The sequence below is a fragment of the Eurypyga helias genome, unplaced genomic scaffold (genome assembly GCF_000690775.1).
Source record: "Eurypyga helias isolate BGI_N326 unplaced genomic scaffold, ASM69077v1 scaffold19320, whole genome shotgun sequence".
In the NCBI taxonomy this organism is placed as follows: Eukaryota; Metazoa; Chordata; class Aves; order Eurypygiformes; family Eurypygidae; genus Eurypyga; species Eurypyga helias.
Genome location: NW_010227859.1, coordinates 3,614 through 26,618, shown reverse-complemented (window position 1 = coordinate 26,618; position 23,005 = coordinate 3,614). Strand labels below are relative to the sequence as shown.

General features: G+C 52.4%; 1 protein-coding gene across 1 annotated transcript in view; it reads left to right on the top strand.

Annotated features, from left to right (window-relative positions):
• Nucleotides 1-22,922, top strand: part of SIDT1 (SID1 transmembrane family, member 1) — a 28,615-nt gene extending 5,693 nt beyond the window's left edge. Inside the window, exons 5-25 of the mRNA XM_010157778.1 lie at nucleotides 594-695; nucleotides 1,839-1,922; nucleotides 2,623-2,716; nucleotides 3,191-3,262; nucleotides 3,644-3,737; nucleotides 4,980-5,023; nucleotides 8,598-8,669; nucleotides 10,308-10,456; nucleotides 11,096-11,169; nucleotides 11,687-11,753; nucleotides 12,557-12,630; nucleotides 13,176-13,299; nucleotides 14,265-14,382; nucleotides 15,335-15,471; nucleotides 16,838-16,946; nucleotides 17,971-18,047; nucleotides 19,177-19,223; nucleotides 20,616-20,721; nucleotides 21,039-21,149; nucleotides 21,866-21,979; nucleotides 22,860-22,922. Of these exons, the coding sequence (XP_010156080.1) occupies nucleotides 594-695; nucleotides 1,839-1,922; nucleotides 2,623-2,716; nucleotides 3,191-3,262; nucleotides 3,644-3,737; nucleotides 4,980-5,023; nucleotides 8,598-8,669; nucleotides 10,308-10,456; nucleotides 11,096-11,169; nucleotides 11,687-11,753; nucleotides 12,557-12,630; nucleotides 13,176-13,299; nucleotides 14,265-14,382; nucleotides 15,335-15,471; nucleotides 16,838-16,946; nucleotides 17,971-18,047; nucleotides 19,177-19,223; nucleotides 20,616-20,721; nucleotides 21,039-21,149; nucleotides 21,866-21,979; nucleotides 22,860-22,922 (1,932 nt within the window). The remainder of the gene's footprint in view (nucleotides 1-593; nucleotides 696-1,838; nucleotides 1,923-2,622; nucleotides 2,717-3,190; nucleotides 3,263-3,643; nucleotides 3,738-4,979; nucleotides 5,024-8,597; nucleotides 8,670-10,307; nucleotides 10,457-11,095; nucleotides 11,170-11,686; nucleotides 11,754-12,556; nucleotides 12,631-13,175; nucleotides 13,300-14,264; nucleotides 14,383-15,334; nucleotides 15,472-16,837; nucleotides 16,947-17,970; nucleotides 18,048-19,176; nucleotides 19,224-20,615; nucleotides 20,722-21,038; nucleotides 21,150-21,865; nucleotides 21,980-22,859) is intronic.
• The last annotated feature ends 83 nt before the right edge of the window (nucleotides 22,923-23,005 follow it).

Genomic DNA, 23,005 nt, shown 5'->3' with positions numbered 1-23,005 from the left:
AAACCAAACAAAACACCTGAAATCCTACAACTAATACCAGACATGTATGAAGCTCTTGACAGGGTTCAACCATTTGACCTAATACTTTCCGCAGTCTGTCTTTGAGGCAACCCATCAGAGCTAAAGTCTGTGATGTGTTCCATACATAAAGTACAGCCAGCAGTATGGAGACACCTGGAAACTGCTCATAGCAACATAAAACGGAGTTTTATGCTGCTCATAGCAACATAAAACGGAGTAGGCTATAAAATGAAGTCACTTGTGCTTGATCAGGTGGAAAAAAGATTAAGGGGAGCAGAAGCTATGCTGTATCTTGCATGTTGAAGACGTCTGTGTCTAACAGCAGGCTGTGCAAGGGGAAGAGTTGTCTGTACATATTTAATCCGCTGTGCAAGGGGAAGAGTTGTCTGTGTGTATTTAATCTGCTCTTCTGTAGTGCAAGATCCTAATATTTCAAATCCGAATTTTTGTTAAAGCTCTCCGCATCCAACCCCAGAGCCCAGCCTGGGCTGTGCAGGTACCTTAGGGGGGCTCTGAAGCTGCTGGCAGGGATGATTTCTGGACTGTAACTCAGTACCTTGCTTTCTCTTTAGTATTTTCTGTACAGGTTTCCTCAGGATGTCGATTCAGTCGTTATTAAAGTGGTGTCCGATGCAGTCTACCCGTGCTCGGTTGTCTCCGTCCAGGATATTGTGGTAAGCCTGAGCAGGGAAGTGTAAGGAGCTGCCTGCTGGGGCTCTGTGCCCCAGGAGAGTTAAACCCTAGGAAGGGCTTCACCCTCGTGCTGTGGTGGTGAAGGAGGCCCCAAAAAGAGGAATGAAAATCCTGCAGGAAGGAAACAGAGATGCTCAGGAATGAAAATCCTGCAGGAAGGAAGCAGAGACAGAGATGCTGAGTTCAAGCGGCTCATACAGAGATTTTTGTTGCAAATATGCGAGCAAGCTGTTCTGCTCCAGCCTGTCCATAGGGCATTCCACTTGTGAGGTTTAACACCCTGCTGCCTTGCAGCGTGGGTCTCTCTCTCTCCACGGAGCAGCGTTGGATAGGGTGCTGGTGGCTGAGGGAAGGGACAGTGCTCATTCCCTTGACTCTCCCTTGGCTCAAGGCAGCATGGGGAACTTCTAATTTCCAGGCATGAGGTCTCTTCTCCTTTCCAGTTTGTTTTCCTCTCTCCACTCTTACTCATCCCCTTTCCTGGGAAGGGGAGAGCAGCTGCTGCCTGCCATGGAGGTTGGCTGTAGCTCAGAGCTGGGAAATAGCCCCGCATTCCTCCTCCTTTCCCACCTCCTTGAATAATGCATGGACCTGCGGTGTGGAACAGCAAGATGGTGACAGAGGTGGAAGATGCCTTGGCTGCTGGCTCTGAAGTCGCCTTTAATAGGTGGGGTGAGGAGAGAAAGGGGTAACATCAACTCCTGCCCTCACCCCTGTGTTTGAACGCTAGAAGGGCAGGAGGAGAGACTCTCACAGGTGATTTTCAACCTGTCAGGTTGAAAGACTAGTGGGGAAGAGTAAAATGAGGGCAAGCACTTGGCATGGACTGTGCAAAGTGTGCGGTACAGCTGAGTGTAAGCACTGCCCTGTGGGAATCATGGAGTGATCAGTCTAGCTGAATCCTCCTCTGGGATTGAACTGCCTCCCTCTTGTGAGATCAGGGAGTACAGGCCACTCAGAGCAGCCTTTCTAACTTCTGGCTGGGTTCTGGTTGTTTTGGTACATTTCTCAACTCAAGCGGGGCCTATTTCTGCTGTTCTGCACTGTCTGTTCCCCTGATGGCTCCTTACAGAATGGGTTTGGATTTTTGTGCCTGGTTTAACTCTTAGCTGTGTTTGTTTTAGTGCCCAGTGTATGACCTGGACCATAACGTGGAGTTCAACGGTGTGTACCAGTCTATGACAAAGCAAGCAGCCATAACGGTGCAGGTGAGATGCTGGGGTGTTTTTGTTTGCTTCTTTTGTGTTTTGTTGTGGGTGGGGGTTTTTTTTTTTGTTTTGTTTTTTTTTGTTTTTTCCAATCCCTTACATTACTTATGCAATATTTCAGTGATTTTACTCATTCAGTGTCTTGCCTTGTGCATCCTAGTTTTATTTGCTTGATTCTGGCATGGCTGTGATCCTTCGTTTTTATTAGATCAGCTGATATCAGTAGAAGAAGAGATGTTACCTTTTGCTACAAAACCTTGGTTATGTTTGCTTAGGTAGGTGTGTTACGCCTTAGGTACTTAGGCTCTAGATCAGAGCAGCTGCAGCCTGTTCTCTTCTGTTCCAACCTTGGCTCTTCTACCACCAAGTGACAGTAATAGGGCCTTATAATGAGCAAAGCTTAGATGCATGATTTGCACTAATTAAGAAATAAAGGCATCGGCATTGTTTTGTTTGTACCAGGGCACTGCTGCACTGCATACTGGTGAGCTCAGTCAGCTTATTGTCAGCAGGGATGCTGGGAGCATCCCCAGAAGCCAGACTCTGTCCGGAACAGGCAGGTCTCTGTGAAGGCTAGTGGCTGTGCAGCAACTAAAACCTGATCTCTGGCCCTTTGGAGCATTGCCTGTGCTTTGTGTTGGAGGGAGAGGCTCCTTCACTTTTTATGGATTCTGTTGTTGTCTTCTACCCTCCCTTGCAGAAAAAGGACTTCCCAGGTGAGCAGTTCTTCATTGTGTTTGTCATCAAGCCAGAGGATTATGCCTGTGGGGGTTCTGTGCCTTCCTCCATCCATGGTAAGTTGTGTTGGGAGGCAGATTTGGTTGCTGCATCTGGGTGATGGAGCAGCAGGCATCCTTTGGCACCTTCCTATGGGATGGTCATGTAGCTCTGTCTTACCCAGGGAGCTGTGAGGAAGAGTGAAGTACACGTTTGATATTGTTGGGTAGGTTGTCTTGACCGATCTGGGATGTGGCTGGCTAGTACAGTGCCTGCATGGTGGGGTTATGTGCTGTTCAGAGGAGGCACTGGTGTCTTGGGAGATACTGGAGACGTCCAAACAGTGGTGTTCACAGGCTTTTGTTTCATTTTGCTCCTCTCCCTGCCCTACCTTCTGCCTTCATGGAGGCCCAGATAGCAGTTCCTGCAGAGAGCATCTTCTCCCACAGGGAGACTGAGATTTACAATAGCCCTGGACTTGGGGGAATAGGAAAAATTAGTAATTTGGGGGGAATCATTTTACACTTTACTGTACATTTTTCATCTCACAGGGAATGCCAACCGTACCTGGAACCTGCAGAGAACGAAGAACCTTCAAGTGACGATCGTGCCCTCTATTAAAAGTCAGTGTCTTTGAGCAGAGCAATGCACTTGGCACTTCTGCATGGAAGGGTATGGCGGGGCCATCAGCCCTCTGATGGGATGGTACAGGAAACACCAGCAAAGGGTTCAAAATGAATCGGAGCCCCAGTCCCTTCCGGGAGGTGCTGTGTGGCACAGGGTGATCCCATGGGCACACCAGTTAGCGCTGGTGGTGAAGAAATGGGGGGAGACCTTGCAACAGGTTCTGTTGGTTTCTCTTGAAGAAAGCAGATGGGTTTTGAAGGGCTGTTTGGAGTTGAGCATTGTCACCAGATGGTGTTGGGAAGAGGAGGACAGGAGTGCTGGTTCTGAGAGGGATTGTCCCTGCTCTGTGAGCTGACTGATGCCTTCTCTTCCCTCAGAGTCTGTTTATGTCCAGGCCATGTTCTTCAGCTTCCTGAGTTTCCTCTCCTTTTACCTGGGCTCAGTGGTGGTTGCTTTCGTGCACTACATCAGGTGAGTCGAGGGGTTTTACAAGAACAGCCTTTCTGTTCCCCCTCACCCAGCAGTGCATTTGGGGTGAGTGGGGCAGCAAGCATCTGCTTGCTGACTACTCAGTGGGCTCCTACTGACCCTTAGCCAGAAAACTTTCCTTCCTCTGCTGTGGGAATCATGGCAATGACAAAAACCCGAGGCTCTGCCCTCTTTTTGAAGTGCCCCTGCTCCTGAGTTTCCTTATGTGTGAGGACACAGGGTGCCATGTGGGAATAGTAATCCAGCCAGTCTGGGATGTGGGGTGCCAGAGCATTGGGGAACCAAAGTACTTCCCACAGTGCTGGACTGAGTACTGCAGTAAGTGGCAGTGACCCCAAACAGGGCTTTGGGAGTCCCAAGAGTGCTGGTTTCCTTCCTAACCTGCCTCCCCTGCCCCAGACCTTGGTGCCTGGGCTTGTGTTGATGGGAATATCTGCATCTGAAGGGAACTTGAGCAGAGCTACCGTGACAGGTTGTTCTAGGGTGCAATAAAATCCCCCAAAATAGGGGTTAAGGTGAGGCAAAACTCTTCACGGCTGCCCAAGGGTCCTCTTGAGTGAGAGAAAGGGCTGGAGGGGCAGGAAGGAGGACAGCAGCCTAAAAGGGAGGCAAGATTTGCACATATAGGGTAGGTAACTGCTAGCACAGGGTGAGAGCCTTGGTGGGGCAGCAGGCAGGTGCTCTTAAGGTGGTGGGGATAGTGCAGTTTGGGATCCATCACTCCTGCCTGTATAGGTTAAGAGAAACCTTTGTCGAAAGTATGGGTCTTGAGAGTAGGGAGGCCTCTCCAACGCTCCTTCCTATCCTGCTGGGAAAAGGTTGGCATGAGGAGAGCCACGTAAAACGTTTGCCAAACAGCAGGTTGGTTTTGTGGGAACCACGCTTGCCAGCCAGCTCCTCAGACCAAACGGGGCAGAGAGTTTTCAGCTGCTTCAGAGGAGGAGATCTTAAAAGTTTGGTACTCTGAGCCAAAACAGTTTCAAGGTGGGAATGTGGCTTAACTTGCAGACACATCAGTGAGAGAACATTTCATTGGAATAATTCAATGAAACAACTGAAGCGTGTGTTTTGGGTTTTTTCCTTTTTTAAAAATCTGTTTGTTTGTTTATTTTGGTTTTAGAGCTTGCACTGTGTTTGCCTGTGGCTATCCTAGATAATCCTGCTGTGGCTGGCAGGTGATGGGGTTTGTTGGCCGTCTCATGAGCGCTGCCTGTTGTTTTTCAGGGTTCGGAGGAAGGCTTCGGCTGGGCTATCGAGTCCTGAGGATGGTAAGGTTACGTGACAGCTTTAAGTGAACAGCACAGGTCTCAGGCCAGACAAGGGACAGGCTGTCAGTCAAATACCTTCTGTCCCTTCAAGGGTTCTTCCCGCTGCATGTGCCACGTAGTCTCTGGTGCGGATGAAAGATGTCAGAGCTTCCTCTCTGCCCTCACCAGAGAGGGCGTTTGAAGCAGGCTCCCCTGAACCTGGTTCTGACCCCTGCCCTGAGGAGCTGGCTTTTAGAGGCGTGGAGGAAGGGGCAAGCCTTGGCTAGACCTGGCTACAGGCTAATGTTCCTGCTGCCAGGTCTGTTCATTTCTAAGCAAGGCACTTTGGGTTTTATCTTATGCTTTAAGATTTCCTCTGCCTGGTTTAAGCATGGGGTCTCTAATTTCTAAATTGAATTTAAATGTTAACTTGTTTTTAACTGGGAGTTGCAGACAACTGAGTGAACGAATGACTAATACAGTTAGGTAGTGCTGTTTGTGTTATTTGCTTTGGTATTGGATTCAGTTTACTTTACGCTGCACCCACATTTCAACATACCTCAGATTTCTGCGGGATAAAAACATAACTGCATCTAAGAGCCTACCAGTGAAAGATGGAAACTTCTGTTGTGTGGATGGTGGGGGGGACGGACACTGGGAGTTTCTGCTTTCTGGAGAAGTGTGGGAGGCTGGCTGTTTCATTTTGTTTAAATATTTAGTGCCTGCAAAGTAGTTCAAAGCATTGGTCTGAGGTAAAGGCTTCGACATTTGTACCTCTCTCCTGGGGAAAGGGAGGACGTTATGTCTTGGCAGCGTTGAAAGGTTCTTGGTAGTGTTCCCTTTTTTTTTTAATCTACAGCTTCTTCAGTCTCTTAGATCTGCTACATACCACCAGATAAGCACATCAGTACAGCAGAGTTGTGCTTAAAGGATCAGCACTAGAACTTCGCTCAGGCCTGGCATTACTTGGGTTAATATTTCTGCCAAGGACCTGGGGACATCTGGCTTTTCAGGAGTGGCTTCTTCAGCCACTGAGATCCACACTGTCCCTGTATGTGGAATGTGTGTGAAGGCTTTCCTCAGAACCGCATGAGCAGGGGACTGTAGAAATGTGCTTAAAAATATTCTAAATTTAAGTCATTTGGGATGGATCCTGCTGTGAGACAACAGTAGGTCTTAGAGCCCTGGAGGAATGGGGAAGGGCTTGTGTGTTGGGGAGTTTGAGGAAGCTGAAGGGACCTGGCCAAAGCCTTGGAAGAGCTCCAGGCTGGTGACAAGGGATCACTGTCTAAGGCAGGGAGGCACAGCCTCAGCCAGGTGAGACCACAAGCCCCGGGGAGTGCTGGTGGTGCTGCAGCTGAGGGTGCAGGTGTGGAAGGCAGCTAAGAAGCTGCTTTCCAAGCTGCCCTGGTGAGAGGTGGGCGTTAAATTCTGGTGCTTGGGAAATTCCAGAAGAAGCTGCAGGACACAGATGTTGTGCTTAGCCTGGACCTAGAGGATGGAGAACTGGGTTCCTGGGCAGGGAGGATGGCTGAACTGCATCCCTGTGAAAGGACAGAGCAGTGCAGTTCCCTCACAGTTTACAGGTTTCCTTCCAGAGGCATCTGCTCCTGTGACCTGTCCTCTCTCTCATATTCTGTGCCTCTTTCATGTGCCTGGCACTGCCTGTCACAGCCACGTCCTTTCCTCTGGGGACAAACCACATGCTCTTTCTTCCTCTGTTTTCTCTTCAGGGTGTGTGTCTGACTGATGCCTATAAAATGGTAACTGGTGTCTTCCCTGTCCTCCAGATCACCCAGGGCACACTGGCTCCTCTCATCCCACTTACGCCTGGCTCTGTGGTTACCTTTTTTTTAAAATCCTATGGGACACCTCCCATTCCACATCATCACTCTGTGGTGGAGGCGACAGCTGGAGGAACCACACCCAGTGTGGTACATTTACTGTGACTCACTCACGCACTGGGGAGTGGGGCTGAAAGCAGTGAGTGAGCTGGATCTGAAGCAGCTGTTAGAGAGAGGGCGAAGCTCCTCTTCTCCCTGGCATCCCTGCTCTGTCCACATTTAAATCTTCCCTTGGTTACTTGGGAGAGAAGGTTTGTCAGGTCACTTGAGAGCATAAAGCCTGGCCTAAAAGAAGGAGTGAGCATCCCTGTGGGACAGGACTGATGGCAGTAGGAAGTGTGTCTATGCCTTGATGTCAGGAACATGAGGAAGGGCTTCTTTCACCCTCTTCCAAGTGATCTAGATTTCCAAATGACTTTAAAGTACCAGGAAAAACTGCCCCAAGAGAAGGGAGGGTTGCACGGTGGGTGATGAGTAGAAGGTGGCTCTTGCCTCTACAGCAACCTACAGCATCCTGCTGATCCCAGCTTGGGGCTATGGTAGGCCAAAGCCTTCCCTCTGTTGCTCAGTCCGTGCCATGATGTCCACTTCTGGTGCTCCTTGAGCTGTTTGTGGCCCTGTTAGAGGGAGAAGCTGAAACGGAGACCAAGTCTTAGCCCCCAGCCCAACAAGCACAGGGAACGTGTCAAAGGAAAGCAGGAATTTGGACTTGAAACATCCAATGTCATTGCTGTAGAGGTGCTTCCCCTGCCTAGGAATTGGGCAGGGAAAGGTTTTGGGGCTCTTTATACCATTTCCATTAGCCACATATGTAAAAACCTATACAAGGTGTTACAGAAGTGCCCAGAACTGTCAGCTGGAAAGAGATGCCTACCTATGCCTGTCGATTTGGGACAGATCAGGTACTGGGAAGGCAGAGAGGCAGCTGGGGCAGCCAGCCCATTGCCAGGCTGCTTGGCTTTAGACACTGTCCCATGTCCTGTGTCCCTTTGCTGCTGAGTAGCCACACGACGTTGTTGCGAGGGAGAAGCTTTACAGGAAGATGGACCTGTCTTGCTGTTTACCACCACTGGAAGACGTGGTTCTGCTCCTGCTTCTCTTGCTTCCCTCCCTTTTGGGGAGATGGGTGTTTGACCCCTCATTGAGGGGCCACACAGGCACAGCCCTCCTTGTTTCAGGGTTTTGGGTGGGAGGCAGGGTATTCCCAGCCCTCGAAGGCTCACCCCTCTTGTCATCAGCACGAGGTCGTGGCCGCTTTTTGCATGGAGCCTTTTTTGCTTTCTCCTTGCTTGGTTAAAACCATGTAGCAGCTATCTTGCCAAAGGCCGGCTGTGACTCTTCCAGGGATAACTGGAGGCAGCAGTATTTGAGTAGATCCATGCGTGAGAAGGGGATGGAGAAGAGTTAGAAATTCAGAAGGGTGCTCCGAGTATGGTGAGAGTTTCTCTAGAATTTGCCAAGTCTTGCAGCCCTGCAGAGATCCCTGCGGTGTGCTGGAGGGAGGCTCATGCTCTTGTGAGCCAAACTGGCAGCCTGTGTGGGGAGGCTGAAGGGAATGGGTTTGCCTCACGTGGCAAAGCAAGCGTTCCCGTTTTGCACAGTATGCTCCAGAGGGAGACTGCCATCTGTTTGGAGAAATGCTGCTTTTCCCAACCTCTCCATCTCTTTAAACTGTTTGTATTCGCCCTGGAGATGTGCTTCGAAGCACTGACATGAAACTAACTGTCCTTTGGGGTCTGTTTCCATTGCAGGATCGGGGATCATGACGTCTTCACACCCCATCACAGCCAGCACCCCTGAGGGAAGCAGCTATGGGGCTATTGGTACAGTATCTTCCAGAACTGGGGGCACTGGGAGGGTTCTACCTGGGGCAGGAGAAGGCACGTTAAGGTGCTTTTAAGCCAGAAGGGAATAAAGCTTCAAACTGCTTTAGCAGCAGCTTGCAACTACTTGGGGGAAGAAAAAAAAAAAAAGGCAGCTTGAGAAGTTTGGGTTGTACTTTAGGGGAAAAAAAATTACGCTGAAAAGGTGGAAAATCACTGGAAGAAGTACCCAGACACTCTGTCGTTGGAAATGGTCAAGTCTCAGCTAGAGGAAGCCACAGACGTCTGATTAAGTGTTGATGACAGTGCTGCTTCAGGCAGGAGGTTGACTCGGGATGGACAAAAGTCTCATCCAACTGGGCTCTAGGAGTCTGTTACTGGCTCATCAAGCCTGCCTTCAGACCAAAGCATGCCTTTCCCTGGAAGGCTGAAGGATTGTGTGCCACAAGGCAAGACAAAGCCAGAGCTTCTTGCACTCCAGAGGTTTCATCAGGGGAGAAATAATGTCATGCTGGCAGCAGGGGAGAAAAAGACCTCCCAAGGGTCCTATGAATCAGATGATGGGAAGTACCTTCTTTTGAAAGAGTATTTCTTGGTCTCCTTACAATAGTTTTCCCTCCCGTGGAGGAACTGGTGTTGAACAACTCAGTGCTGTGGACTTTTGTGGCATAATCCTTGAATCCGGCAGTTCGGGAGCCCAGGTGCAGGGTGATGTGGTGCAGGCCCAGGGCCGGGTGAGGCAGCTGCTCAAATGAGAGAGGAGAGCAGCGCTGTGATTATTTTTTTTGGTCCCTTCTCAGGAAGCATTTGCTTGCTGTAGTGTAAAGACAGCCCTGACACTCCAGATTTCACACCTTCACCGTCCAACAAGTGGGTGACATCTCTGAATGCCAGATGAAGAAACACAGAACTGAGATTTTGTGAGGTTTGGGGGGGAAATCAGGAGGAATTAAGTCCTGGAATAGAGTTGAGGGCTTCAGCACCACTCCACCATCCACACATGTCCAATTCTCAAGGAAATGCTTTAAAAGCATTTGGGCAATGAGGAAGATTGTGTTCTGCTCGTGTCAGTATGGGCAGAGGGCTAGCTGGAATCTTGGCCAGCTGGTGGGAAGGGCAGGCAGGTCCTGCTGACCTGAAGGTGACCGATACTGTGCCTGCAGTGGGAGTAAAGTTGATGCTCTACCTGCTATGAAAACTTTGCTTTCGTCCTCTTTTGCCTTTTGTTCTCCAATATTTTTAGAAAAGCTTATATAAAATCTGGAAATTAAATAGGTCAGCCTGTTTCTGACCCCTGAACAGCATGTAGCTTTCACTAGGGCTTTCTGGCTTGTCTCAGACTTCCAAATTTCAGAGCTGGTGAAGAGCAGAAAATGTTAGAGATGAAAAGTAATAGAATAAAAGCAGAGGAAAACCCAAAATGCTGCGTAGGGGGAAAGATGGTCCTTGAAAGTGCTCTTAACTGATATCTGAGCCTTTTAGGAAGGTTTGTGATCATGGAAAAACTTGTTCCCTGAAATGGCCATATCGAGTTGTCCCAGCAGGTTGCTGCTGATATCTGGGGCAGCTTGCTTGTTGCTGTGTGCAGAGGGATTTAGCCTTTACCCTGCCTGTTTCCTTCTCCCTGCTCTGCTCCAGATGAATCGAGCTCCAGTGGTGGACGGCAGTTGTCTTCCCCTGGGCGCGGGGTGCCAGCTGGCTCTGACACGGACAGCTCTGTGGAAGAGGAGAGTGACTTCGACACCATGCCAGAAATCGAAAGCGATAAGAACGTCATCCGCACTAAGGTAGGGTTGGCCCTGCACCTGTGGCCGTGACGCTGGGCCATGGACACATCTGGGCCAGGAGCAGCGCTGGTCACTTGCCAGGGTGTTTACATTTCCACTTCCCTCTTAGGTGGATTTATCTAATAAAGCTGAATGTGTTGCTTAGTGCTTTTTCAGAGTCTAGAAAGTTTTCCTGTTATGTGTACTGCTGGAATGAGTGATTTAATATGGAAAACCAGAATGTATTGAGGACTTTCTCAAAAGGAGGAAGAAGCCCAGAGTGCTCCAGAAAGGCCAAGGAGGTGGGACAGCATAGGGAGAAAATAAGGCACAGTAGGAGGTGGTTACCTGGTAGTAGTGTGACTGCAGTGGGTGTACAGAGGGGTTTTAAGCTAGGAGCTCTCAAACTGCCTCCTTCTGTCCCCCTCACACTGTGTGTGGTCAGAACCATTCCTGGAGGTCAGAGGGTTTTGCAGAACTCATTCCCCATAGAATCAAGGGACACAACGGGCTTGCTGTGGGGGGTTGGAGGAAAAAAAAAAAAGGTCAAATAACACCAAGCTGCATATTGTCCACATACCTCAAGATCTACTACCTTCTGTATTCTTAATTAGTTCTTTCCTGTTTTCTTCCCTCTTTCCCCACCCACTAATGTTTTAGGTGTTCCTCTATCTATCAGACTTGTCCAGGAAGGACCGAAGGATTGTCAGCAAGAAGTACAAAATCTATTTCTGGTAAGAAGACAAACTGGTAAGGGGCAAGCTCTGGCCCCAGTCTCTGGTTGTGGAGCCTGTCTAAATGCCCTTCTTGTGAACCACGCTTAGACCTGGGGATACTCTTTGAGCCATCCTGTTACACATGACCCTGTTCCAACCAGTAACTGCAGATCCCACATACTTCAAACAAGGATATTTGTGGACCAGTGCACACATGATCTGGCAATGGATTCTGGTTTGTGTAATCACTTTACAGTGCGGTAACAACTGGTGGGCTGGAAGATACTGGGGAAGGGGAGAAATTGGCACTTAAACACAGGAGCTTGTGGTCCACATCCTGGTTTTTCATGTGCCCTTAGCGTTTGCTTCCTGTTCACATGAGCATTTTTGATCTTCTGCTCCGGGAGATCATAACTGGATGCCCTTAGGCACCGAGGTCTACACGCTCCTCCCCAAGCACTGCGGGGCTCTGTCCTGGGTGTGCACCTGGGTTGTTTTGGTGTGTGTAACTGCTGCTACGGTCTCCTCTCTGCAGGAACATCATCACCATCGCAGTGTTTTATGCCCTGCCGGTCATCCAGCTCGTCATCACTTACCAGACGGTGCGTTGGGCTCTGCGTGGCCGTCCCCCGTGCTTGGGTCCCCTTGCCTTTACACTGTGCAACCACAGAGCACGTTGAAGGGTGACAGTCGCAGTGAAACTGGGGTCACCTGGGGATCCTGCTCTCTCTGAGGGGCAGTTTACCTTAGCTGCTCTCTGCACCATGTGTTGCTGCTGGCTTGCCTTGCTGAGCTTGCAGTTCTGCTGGTTTTGCTTGGAAAGAGGGAGTACAGCTGTTTTCCTGCTCATCTAAATCACAGAACGGTCTGGTTGGTAGGGACCTTAAAGATCATCTAGTTCCAACCCCCTGCCATGGGCCGGGACACCTTCCACTAGACCAGGTTGCTCCAAGCCTCCTATGTTTGCTTGGAAAGCAGGAGTACAGCTGTTTTCCTGCTCATCCAAATGTCTCATTTGAGGCCTGTTTCATTTTAGCAGGAAGAATCTGTTCTTATTTCCTAAAAGACAACAGAAAGCAAGCAGGGTTTGCTGTGATAGGAGCAATTTCCCCTCCCTTCTCCCCACCAAGTCCTTGCTGTCCTGCTGTTACTCAGATACCTGCAAGCAGATCTGTTAGTGATGAAGCTGAGAGCATACAGTATGCTTCCTCTGAAGACTCTTGTCAGGTTTGTGGCCTGTGACATCTTGTCACGCCAAAAGCCTCACTTGCAGATGTCAGTACTCCCCTGTAGAGCTAGGCTGTGTCCTGGTATACCTTGTGTCCCTGCAGTGTTTGCACAAAGCACACACCCCAGAACAAGGAGGATTTGCTAATATTGGGCTTTCCACCCCCTCTCTGTCCAGGTAGTGAACGTGACGGGTAATCAGGACATCTGCTACTACAACTTTCTGTGCGCTCATCCCCTCGGGGTGCTGAGGTGAGTGAGCCCTGCGGTCTCGGCACTGCTGTCTCGTGCCTCCTGGGCATTCGTGCTGTGCCCAGGTCGGGGTGTTACCCTTGCGGGGCTCGTTGTAACTGTGTTAGTAGAACCATGGAGAGTTTAGAACTCTGAGCTCTCTGTTTCGCTCGGCTGTGGCAGAGAGCCTCAGGCACCCAGGAGCTTTTTGGTACTTGGGTTTCCGAAGCAAACCTACTGCACGGCCATGAAGGGCTCCCGTGCTCTTTTGGACACTTTCACTTGTGTCTGATGAGCAGCAGCTCTGCAGAGGAGTTCAGATCAGTTCTTTCAGTGCAACATTTTTCTGAACTGAAATGGGGCTGCAAAGAAAGCCTGGAGTTGGGAATCTTGCCGAGAAAGTGTTAAGTCCCGTGGGGCAGGTGAACTACTTAATCGGTCACCCAGGGTGTAAAACTGGCAGATGTTTGGCAGCTGCCAAGGTGGAGGATGGGATGGGAGGGGGGAGAATGGATTCAGCCTCCTGCTGCTGTGCTGCCCTTGTCATAAACCTTCTTCCCCTGCAGTGCCTTCAACAACATCCTCAGCAATGTGGGCCACATGCTGCTGGGCTTCCTCTTCCTCCTCATTGTCTTGCGCAGAGACATTCTCCACCGTCGGGCCATGGAAATGAAAGATGTCTACACCCTGGTAGGAAACATGGTTGCACAGGGCCAATTGGAGGGAGAATTTGAAAACCAGGGAGATACATGCTGTATCTCTCCATTTGCCAGAGGACTGAATCTCCCTCTTTTTCCTCCCCTGAAAAAGGATGTAGGTGGGACACGCGTTCTTGCGCACCCCAGTACTTTACTGCTTGCGGTACGTCTGTACTGCAATGGTGACCCAGCCTGGGCTTGCAGAGACAGGGAGATGAGTAGAGGAATGACTCCTGTGGCTTTTTTCTCCAGTGCTCACTGCGGAGGAACTGGGATGGATGAGCTGGGTTAGGAGTGTGCCTGGATGCATGTCACGTTGAGCCACGTTATGAGGAAACGGGCAGTAAGGAGAAGCATCTCCTTTCTAGAAAGGATAGGAAGAGGCTGCTGTGGGCAAAGAGCTAGACATGTCTGTAATGGGGCTTGATGAAAGTGCAGCCTGGTAATTAGTATCCTGCTCCATTAATGAGGTTCCTGAGACCTCTTTTGTAGTCTGTGTGGAAAGTAGGAGCATCCTAAGATGCTTTTGTGTATAGTGAAGTTTGGTTTGTCTTACACAGTCTAGAGTTCCTTCTTGGCATGCTAGTTAGCAAGAGGGAATAGAGCTGCCTAGGGATCCCAGAGGAATTTGGTTGCCTCTAGCTCTGAGACAGAGCTACTCGTAGCCAGAGCCTCTGCAGTCTCTCCAGTATCTCCTGGGAGATGATGGAGGAAATCTGCAGTGGGGCTGGAGGTTTCTGGAGACAGGTCTCTCCTCACTGGCTTGGTAGCAAGTGAAGGCCTTGGCAGGTTAAAGGGTCTGCTGTTTATGGACTTTCAGATCAGATCTTGGCCGGATCCGCAGTGGTGGCTGAAGGACACACGAAGGGGTGAGGGGGGATGCCGTGACGGAGAATGGAAGGTTGCTTGTCATCAGGACAGTGGGGGTACTTACTGTACAGCTCTGCTCTCTTCCAGGACTATGGGATCCCAAAACATTTTGGTCTCTTCTATGCTATGGGTATCGCTCTGATGATGGAAGGGGTGCTCAGTGCCTGTTACCATGTCTGCCCTAATTACTCCAATTTCCAATTTGGTAAGTTGAGTTGCTTTTCTCATTTTGAGCTGGAGGTGGGATTTGCCATGTCCCATCTCCTGCTGGGTTGCTGGCATTTCCCATCCCTCTGCCCTTGCGAACCTCCTTAGAGTCTGCCTGTTCCAGGGCTCAGTCAGGAGGCAGGGAGGCTTTGGATGCTGGGGACTGACACACTGCAGCCTCCTCTCCAGGCTTTGGGGCTCGGGTAGCGCACTGCTGGCAAGATCTCCCTCTGCTTTTGCACCTCTGTGTTGGAAGACAGTAAGCGCACAGCCCAAGCGGCAGAGTGCCTGAGCTGCCATCTTGGTAGAAACTCTTTCCTCGGTGGGCTCCTTCGCCTTCCCTGGGAAGAGAGGACTCAGGTGGGGTCTTGTCTATGTGTGTAAATACCCGATGGAGATGGGTGAGCCAGGCTCTTCTTGGTGGTGCCCAGTGACAAGAGGCAACGGACACACATGAAAACACAGGGAACTCCATATGAACACGGGAAAATACCTTTTTTTAAAATTTATTTTTAACTTTGAGGGTGGTTCAAAGACTGAACAGGTTGCCCAGGGAGGGTGTGAAGTCTCCTTCCATGGAGATGCTCAAAGCCTGACTGGACATGGTCCTGGACAACCCTCTCATAGCTGACTCTGCTTGAGCTTGGGGTGATGGAGCAGACAACTTCCAGTGGTCCCTTCTAACCTCAACCGTTCTGTGGTTCCCTGCCTGTTCCCGTGCTGCACTGTGTTGGACACTTGGTTTTCTGAGCCCTGTTGGGTTTTGTTGCCCCAGAGCATGGTAGCTGTGCTGCAAGATGGCAAAGCGCAAAGCCATCAGTCCAGTGTAGGGCAGCATCAGGGATTTGTGCCTGTCAGCCTTGGGTTTTGCCCTGCAGCTGCACTCCGAGCAGATTTTTCAGCCCACTGGCAGTACCAGTTTTCACTTTTCTGTCGTGCTCCCTCCACAGACACCTCCTTCATGTACATGATCGCAGGACTGTGTATGCTGAAGCTCTACCAGACCCGCCACCCGGACATCAATGCCAGCGCCTACTCTGCCTACGCCTCCTTTGCTGTGGTGATCTGCCTGGCCGTCCTTGGAGTGGTATGGCTCCCTCTTACCTACCTGCTCTCTAGGAAGGAGGTGGTGGGGCTGGGAGCGTAGCTGAAGCAGGCAAATGACTGGGGAGAGCAGCAGCGTAGGGTAAGAGTGCCTTGAGCAGCTGCTAGCATTTGAATTCCCTGTACTCTTGGGTTCTCCTCCTCCTTCCCCCTGGGCTTGCAGTGCGGGGAAAAGCGAGCAGTTTTCTCTAGGTGGGATCCTCTTTGGGTTTTTCCCAAGGATGCTCTCCTTTTCAAGAGGAGAAATTTGTGCATCCAGGTGTCCGTGCCCAAGCATGGAGCTGGTCTGCAGGGTGGCTCACCTTGGAGGAGGGGGTGAGGCTGGCTGAGCTTCCAAGACAAGAGTCTTCTACTTAATTGCTTGTGCCTCTTTCTCCCCTTTTGGAAAACTGTTGCTGGGAGCAGTTCCTGCCCTTGGCTTTCCTAACTTTGGAGGGGTGTGTGGCTAGAATAACGGCCGGGGAACTCTTGGGCAAGCCTCTGGAGTTACCTGCTTATAGGAGGGCACTGGAGCAGAGGAGTCACCGAAGGGTCAGACTAGTAGAGGCCTTTGCCCGTTTGCTCATCATACTGCAAGCACCGAGCTGGGCTGGCCTGAATCCTCAACCTGTGCTTCGCCTTGGAGGTCTCTGCTTCTCTTTTTGAAGGACTCTTTTTCATTCAGCAGTAACCAGGAAAAATCCATTTTGAACTAGGAGCTAAATCCCGGTGGGCTGTCAGGCCCCTCACTACCACACGTGATGCAGAATACCAGTTGGTTCTGCAAAGCTCTCTGGGTGGGAGACTGGGGGGGGTGGATGGTCACAGCTTGATGGCAGAGGTTATGAACTCCTTCATGTGCAAGTGAAAAATTAAGGTTTTAATACAGCATTAACCTGCATTTTTAGGTCACTTCTGGTCCTTAAATAAAGAAAAAGTTAGTTACAACAGGAGCAGTAAGCGGAGCAGTTTTGTCCTTTCTGGTCTACTGCAGTGCGCTTGTTAAAGTGACAGTTGGCTCCCTGAGTGTCCCTATGAAAATCCAGCTCCTGGCCAGGGAGCTGCTGCCCAGCCCCACGGAAAGCTTGCCTGGCCTGGCAGTCCCTGCGTTTCGGTTCCCTGCGCCAGCTGCCGGCCTTCCAAGCTGCCATCCTTGTCCGAAGGGGCGTTCAGAAAGCATGGTCTCCTTTCCAGAACACTGTGCTTGCTTCTCTGGCCTTTGCTTGGATTTATAGATCTGCTTTCAGGTTAGAAGATTTAGGGGGTTTTTCTTCTATGTTCAGTGAGGTTGTCTGATGCCCCACGGTGATGTAGGACAGGAAGCCTGCTGATAATGAGGCTCAGTTTGCTTTTAATGTCTTTGCTTTCAGGTATTTGGGAAAAACGACATGTGGTTTTGGGTCATTTTCTCACTGATCCATGTTTTGGCCTCGCTGGCTCTCAGCACCCAGATCTACTACATGGGCCGCTTCAAGATTGGTGGGTGCTGTGACTGAACCTCCTTGCTCTAGGGCGTGCCGGTGCCTCCTGACCTGGGTTATCCTGTCCTCTCATCCCTCTGATGCCCTTCCTGGCCCTTGTGCCGCTGCTTCCCAGACCCCTGGGGGTCAGCGGGCCCTGTCTGCCCTCTGGCAGAAGAGCTGGGTTCCAAGGGAGACTGCGCTGTCGTGGGGGGCTGGGGGGGGACAGGGTCTGCTGTGGAACCCTGTGCTCTGCTTACACACGTATTTCTCCTTCCTCTTCTGTCTGCCTCAGATGGTCCTGACTCAGGTAACCGGCCGCAGCGTAGTAGCTGGGGGTGCATGGATGTGCGTGGGGAGGCAGGCGTGTGTGCCGCCGGGGGCTGGCTCTGGAGCAGTGAAGTCAGCTTGCCAGCAGCATGGCCAGTCCCCGTCCTTGGCAGGAAGAGGGATGCCGAGCGCGGGAGAGCTCTGATCTTGGCGCGGGAGCCTCTTCAAGCTCTACACTCGCTGCTGAAGGCGGGGGGGTGGTGTGTGCGTGCATGTCCGTCCATCCCACTGCCCCTGATGGCTCCCCAGTGAAGCTTCTGCAGTGATTTTGGGAGGTGTCTTCACTGTGCCCTGCCCCTCTAGGACCCTCTAAGAGCTGAGGATTGGGGTTTATGCTGTTTCCTACCTCTGGCAGCTCGCTCCATGGAAGGTGCTTTTCCCCTTCCCGCACGCACATCTCTCCCCCAGTGATGCGGTTGCAAGGCCAGCCTGTTCGTGCCTACAGTCAGGCAGGGCCTGTTCGACTTCTGGGCAGTGCCAGTGGCGATGGGGATGAATTTATTTGTTTAAACCTGTCACATCCTGCGGTGGGTGCCCTTCTCCTCAGCACAGTCTGCTCCCAAAGGACAAGCAAGGAACCCGTTGGCACCCTGACCGTCCGCAGGCCGGGTCCTCTGTTGTCGGCCAGTGGGTGTCTGTGTCTTCCCCCTGTAGGCGTTTTGGTGCTCACTTTGCTGGGTCTTGTGGCTTTTTCTCCTCCTCTTCCTTGACAGACTTGGGGATATTTCGACGGGCGGCGATGGTGCTGTACACGGACTGTATCCAGCAGTGCAGTCGACCGATGTACATGGTAGGTGACGTCTCCGCAACTCCTCGCTTCCCAGGCAAAGTGCAAAGAGGTGTGGCTGTTTGAAAAAGTGATGCTCCCGTCTTTTCCCCCTCCCCCAGGATGTTTGGGTAAGTGTAGATCTCTGCTGGAGTGGTATACCCTCCACACCTCCCGGCCTTCCCTGATCTCAGGCTTGGTGAATAAGGCAAAGGTAATACCGAGCACGATAGGAGTTACCTTTGCTCTTGCTCCTTGGGGCATCCCTTCAAAGGAATGGGCACAAGGCTCTGCAGCGCAGCCTCTCCGGGGAAGGCAGCAGCTGTTTTGGCTCTGTGGCTTAAGCGACAGCAATTGCTACTTCTGCAGCACCTGAGGGCAGAGAGCAGAAAGCACAAAGCGGTCGCTGTTGCCTTGTGTCCCACTGACTGCTTTCTGCGTGGCACAGAGTGCTGACGAGGGCTTGAAGCCAAATGAAGTTTTCACCCACCAGCATATAAATTAATTATTATTTAATTTATACTCCCATCTCTGAATAAGCCTCAGACTGAGTTTTGCCAGCAAACTCAGTGCGCTCCTGCATAAAGTAAGCCTGGCTGGCCTGAAACAGCGACATCCCGTGCATTTACGCTTACAGCTGCGTTCGTGTCCCGCAGATGTAACCCCTCCCGCCCGCTGTAGTGACAGCGCTTCCCCCGCTAACGGCGAAGCGGGTGAAAAAAGGCTGTGGGGAGATGTGTGGGATGCTATCCAGAGCTTCCCCTGTTGCCTCTTTCAAGCGTGTCCCTGCTCCGTGCAATAATTCTTCTGTAAAATGGTGGGAGGGAAGGAATCTGACTAGAAAACGAGTGGAAACAGGCAAAGGATGCACAGAACCTCCTGAGGCTGATCCTTAATTGCTGGGCTTCTCTTTTTTCAGATGTTTAGTCTCCCTCTTGCAACACTTTCCTCAAATTTGTGAGGGCCGGGGCAGTTTCCGTCTGGCTAAAAGCTCCCGTGGAGCACACTTCAGCGCCAGGTGTATGTGCAGGAACCTGACTCCAAATCCTCACATAATGATATCCTGAATTTCTGGGCCGGAGGCCTCTTGGGATTATTTTTTTTTTTTTCATTTCCTTCTTCTTTCACATGATCATCAGTGTCTTCTCTTCAGGACAGGATGGTGCTGCTCATTGTTGGAAACCTGGTCAACTGGTCCTTGTAAGTAGTGGGGTGCAGATGTACTTGTGCAGAGGGGCAGCCGGATTGAGTATGGACACACGGGTGGCTTGAAGTGATGGGGAAACGCCGCAATGTCTGCGCCGTCACCCTGTGCTGGGGTCTTTCTGGTGCGTTTTGGCAAGGGTCTGGATCCGATGAGCGCTGGCTGGTAGGCAGATCCGTAGGACAGAGCGACGTGAGGCATCCCTACATGTTTCAGCTGGTCATGGCTGGCGTCGGAGCGAGCCTGCGTAAGGCTCGCTGGGTGCCACGGTGCCACGTTGTGCTCTGCATGTGCTTCACATGTAGATGGGAAGTCTCTGGTGCAGCCAGGGTGCCAGGGAGGCACCTGGCAAGAGGCTTATTGGTCACAGAGCCTGGCCCGGCAGTAACTGTATGGATGGAGGGATCAGCTCTTGGATGAGATGTAAAATCATCGCTGCAGTGGCTTCTCAGGGACATGCCTTCTGCTAAATGTGCAGATCTGGGGCCACCTCTTACGAGTGAGATGCATTTGGCTATGGGCTGGAAGCAAACCAGGGCCCTCGCCTGCCCTCTGGGGTCTCTGGTTCCTCTCAGTAGCTGACCATGGCTGAGATTGCTCCGCTTTGGTGCTCGGCAGGGAGCAGAGGTGAACAGTGCCTTTCCTCCAGGGAACTGGGAGGCTGTGGCAGTGTCCTGTGGTCTTGGAGGGAGCAGTGGGTGGCAGTCAATTTGGGGATCAGTTTGGGTGCTGGCAGCCCAGAAAGCCAACCGTATCCTGGGCTGTATCCAGAGCAGCGTGGCCAGCAGGGCGAGGGAGGGGATTCTGCCCCTCTGCTCTGCTCTGGTGAGACCCCACCTGGAGTGCTGCGTCCAGCTGTGGGGGCACCAACATCAGAAGGATATCGACCGGTTGGAGCGAGTCTGGAGGAGGCCACGGAGATGCTCCGAGGGCTGGAGCCCCTCTGCTATGGGGACAGGCTGGGAGAGTTGGGGGTGTTCAGCCTGGAGAAGGGAAGGCTCCAGGGAGACCTTATAGCACCTTCCAGTACCTGAAGGGGCTACAAGGAAGCTGGGGGGGACCTTTTCCAAGGGCCTGGAGTGACAGGACAAGGGGTAACGGGTTTAAATTGAAAGTGGGGAGGTTTAGATTATATATCAGGAAGAAGTTCTTCCCAGAGAGGGTGGTGAAGCACTGGGACAGGTTGCCCAGAGAAGCTGTGGATGGCCCATCCCTGGAAGTGTTCAAGGCCAGGCTGGATGAGGCTTGGAGCAACCTGGTCTAGTGGAAGGTGTTGTAACTAGACGATTGTTAAGGTCCCTTCCAACCCAAACGGTTCCATGGTTCTGTGGTGTACCCTGTCCCCAGTGAAAGAAGCTGTCTCATGGCCCTTCTTCTCTCCCTCTCAGCGCTGTCTTTGGGCTGGTGTATCGGCCCAGGGACTTTGCGTCCTACATACTGGGGATCTTCATCTGTAACCTGTTGCTGTATCTGGCTTTCTACATCATCATGAAGGTAAAGGAGGCAGCTGCAGCTGTCCCTGGGGTGTCTGTCTCCAAAGGGGAAGGGATGGGCCCCTTCTCTGGCTGCGGTGTGGGTTTCTGTGGTGCTGCAGAGGGACATGGGAGGGGTTTTTGTGGGCCTCAGGATGGGACAGGGTGTTGGTGCTGGGGAGGGATGCTGTGTAGCCGTCTCGGAGGTGGCTGGGCTGTGTTTCCCTAGGGTGGGCAGCCCTTTGCAGATGGTCCAGGCTGGTGTGTCAGCCCTCTGCATGGCTCCAGCCCCTGGGAGGAGCTCGGGACACGTTAGGGAGGCCTCGTCTCTCTCTGCAGCTCCGCAGCTCTGAGAAGCTCCTGCCCATCCCCCTGTTCTGCATCGTGGCCACGGCAGTGGTGTGGGCAGCCGCCCTCTACTTCTTCTTCCAGACCCTCAGCAGCTGGGAGGTAACGTTCCCCTTCCACTGTCCTGTCTCCTTCTCTTGTTGTATTTCCTTCCTGTTGTTCATTTACACAAAAGATGCTCTGGGTGGGGAGTGCTGGGCTGCTCACGGGGCACTGAAGGGGTCCAGCTCCTTCAGCAGACTGGGAAGGGAGCAGGGGAAGCCGTGCTGAGCCAAGCCCAACCGTATGTGTGCAGCTGTGAAGAGATCCAGGTGATCCAGAGGTGACTGGTCCTCCCTAGGGAGGAGCTGGGGATCTGAAAGCAAAACTGGGCAAATCCTGACTAGTGCTGGATGGAAGATTTCTCCCTGGAGCAGACGGCCAATGGGGAGTGACCTGCCCAGGGTGGTGGGGGCTCTCCATGGCCTGAGAGGCTCTTAAATCCTGACTGGATGCCTTCTAGCCGTGCCCATCTCCATGGAAGTGAGGGGCTGCCAGGGAGTCTGGTGGAGGCTGTGCAGCTTGTGCAATGCAGAACCTCAGGTGTGAAGACCAGAGGGGTCCCCAGATCCATAGGTTGTGGCCCCAGATCCATCTCCAGGTCTAAGTATGACCTTGCCTTCCTGCCCTGCTCTCACCACGTGTCCAGCCAGCACTGCGCTGCTTCCTGCCTCCCGCATGGAGGGTTGAGACGGGCTGATCTCCAGAGGGTCCAGCGTGGCCAGCCAGGGCCCTGTGGGAGTGGGTATCAGGTCCTGACCCCCTTCCCACTCCCCTAGGAGACGCCAGCAGAGTCCCGGGAAAAGAACCGGCCGTGCATCCTGCTGGGTTTCTTTGATGACCACGACGTCTGGCACTTCCTCTCCGCGGCTGCCTTGTTCTTCTCTTTTCTGGTGAGTCCTGCTGAGCCCCAACTCTGCTGCGCGGCCTCGCCCTCTATCCGCCTGGAGCTCTGACTGCCCCAGGGCCCCCCAGAAATGCCCCAGCTTTCCAGACATCCCTCGCCATGGGATTCTCCTTGTCAGTGGGATCGGGCTTTTTCCTTTGGCTTGTTGCTCTCCCCGTGCCTCCTGACCCCAGATTCCCTCTGGGGTTGTGGGAAAGCCGAGGGTCTGCGACCAGCCCTCCCGCAGGTTTGCGAGGACCAGCCCGTAAGGAACCCGGCTCCCTGTGACCAAGGCAGCGGGGTCACTGGTGCAGAGCTTAGCTCGCTCCTGTGCTTCCCGTCGCTTCCGTAGTTGATTCCTCTGCTCCTCCGCTTAGTACCTCTTTTCAGGCCTGGTGGTCTGTGGCGGCGAAGGTGGAGGGTGTCCCCTGCAGTGGGGTTGCAGCAACGTGTTTTGGGGAAGCGGAGAGGGAGACTTTGACCCTGGCTGCGCAAGGTGTTTGTGAAGGAGCTACCCGGCCGCTCGCAACGTGGCCAAGCAATTCCCACCCCGCTGCCTCCTGGATGGCTCTTCAGAGGCCAGTGACGAGGGAGGAGCTCGGAGGCAGCGTCTCCATCCTGCCTGGGGCAGGATTACCTCCTTGGGGGTTACCTCAGGTCCTTGCAGCACCGCAGGCTCCTTGTCGGCCGAGTGACTTGCTGGGGGTGTTACGGGAACAGAGTTAACCCGGCACACGTGCACGGGCTGCTGTCCTGACTCCTCTACGTGCTGGAGACGTGGCCCAGGTGGAGCACCCTGCGAGGAGAACCCGCAGGGAGCCGGTCATGCTCCGCAGCCGTGGGCTGGCCAGCGAGACCTGAAGCTGCCTTTGCGCTTTCCTCCTCAGGTCCTGCTGACCCTGGATGATGACCTGGACACGGTGCGCAGGGACAAGATCCCGGTGTTCTGAGTCCCCAGGGGCGCGGGGAGCGTCCCAAACCGCTCAGCCAAAGGCACCGGGGCCACCGGCGTCTGTGGGGAATGAGCCTGCTT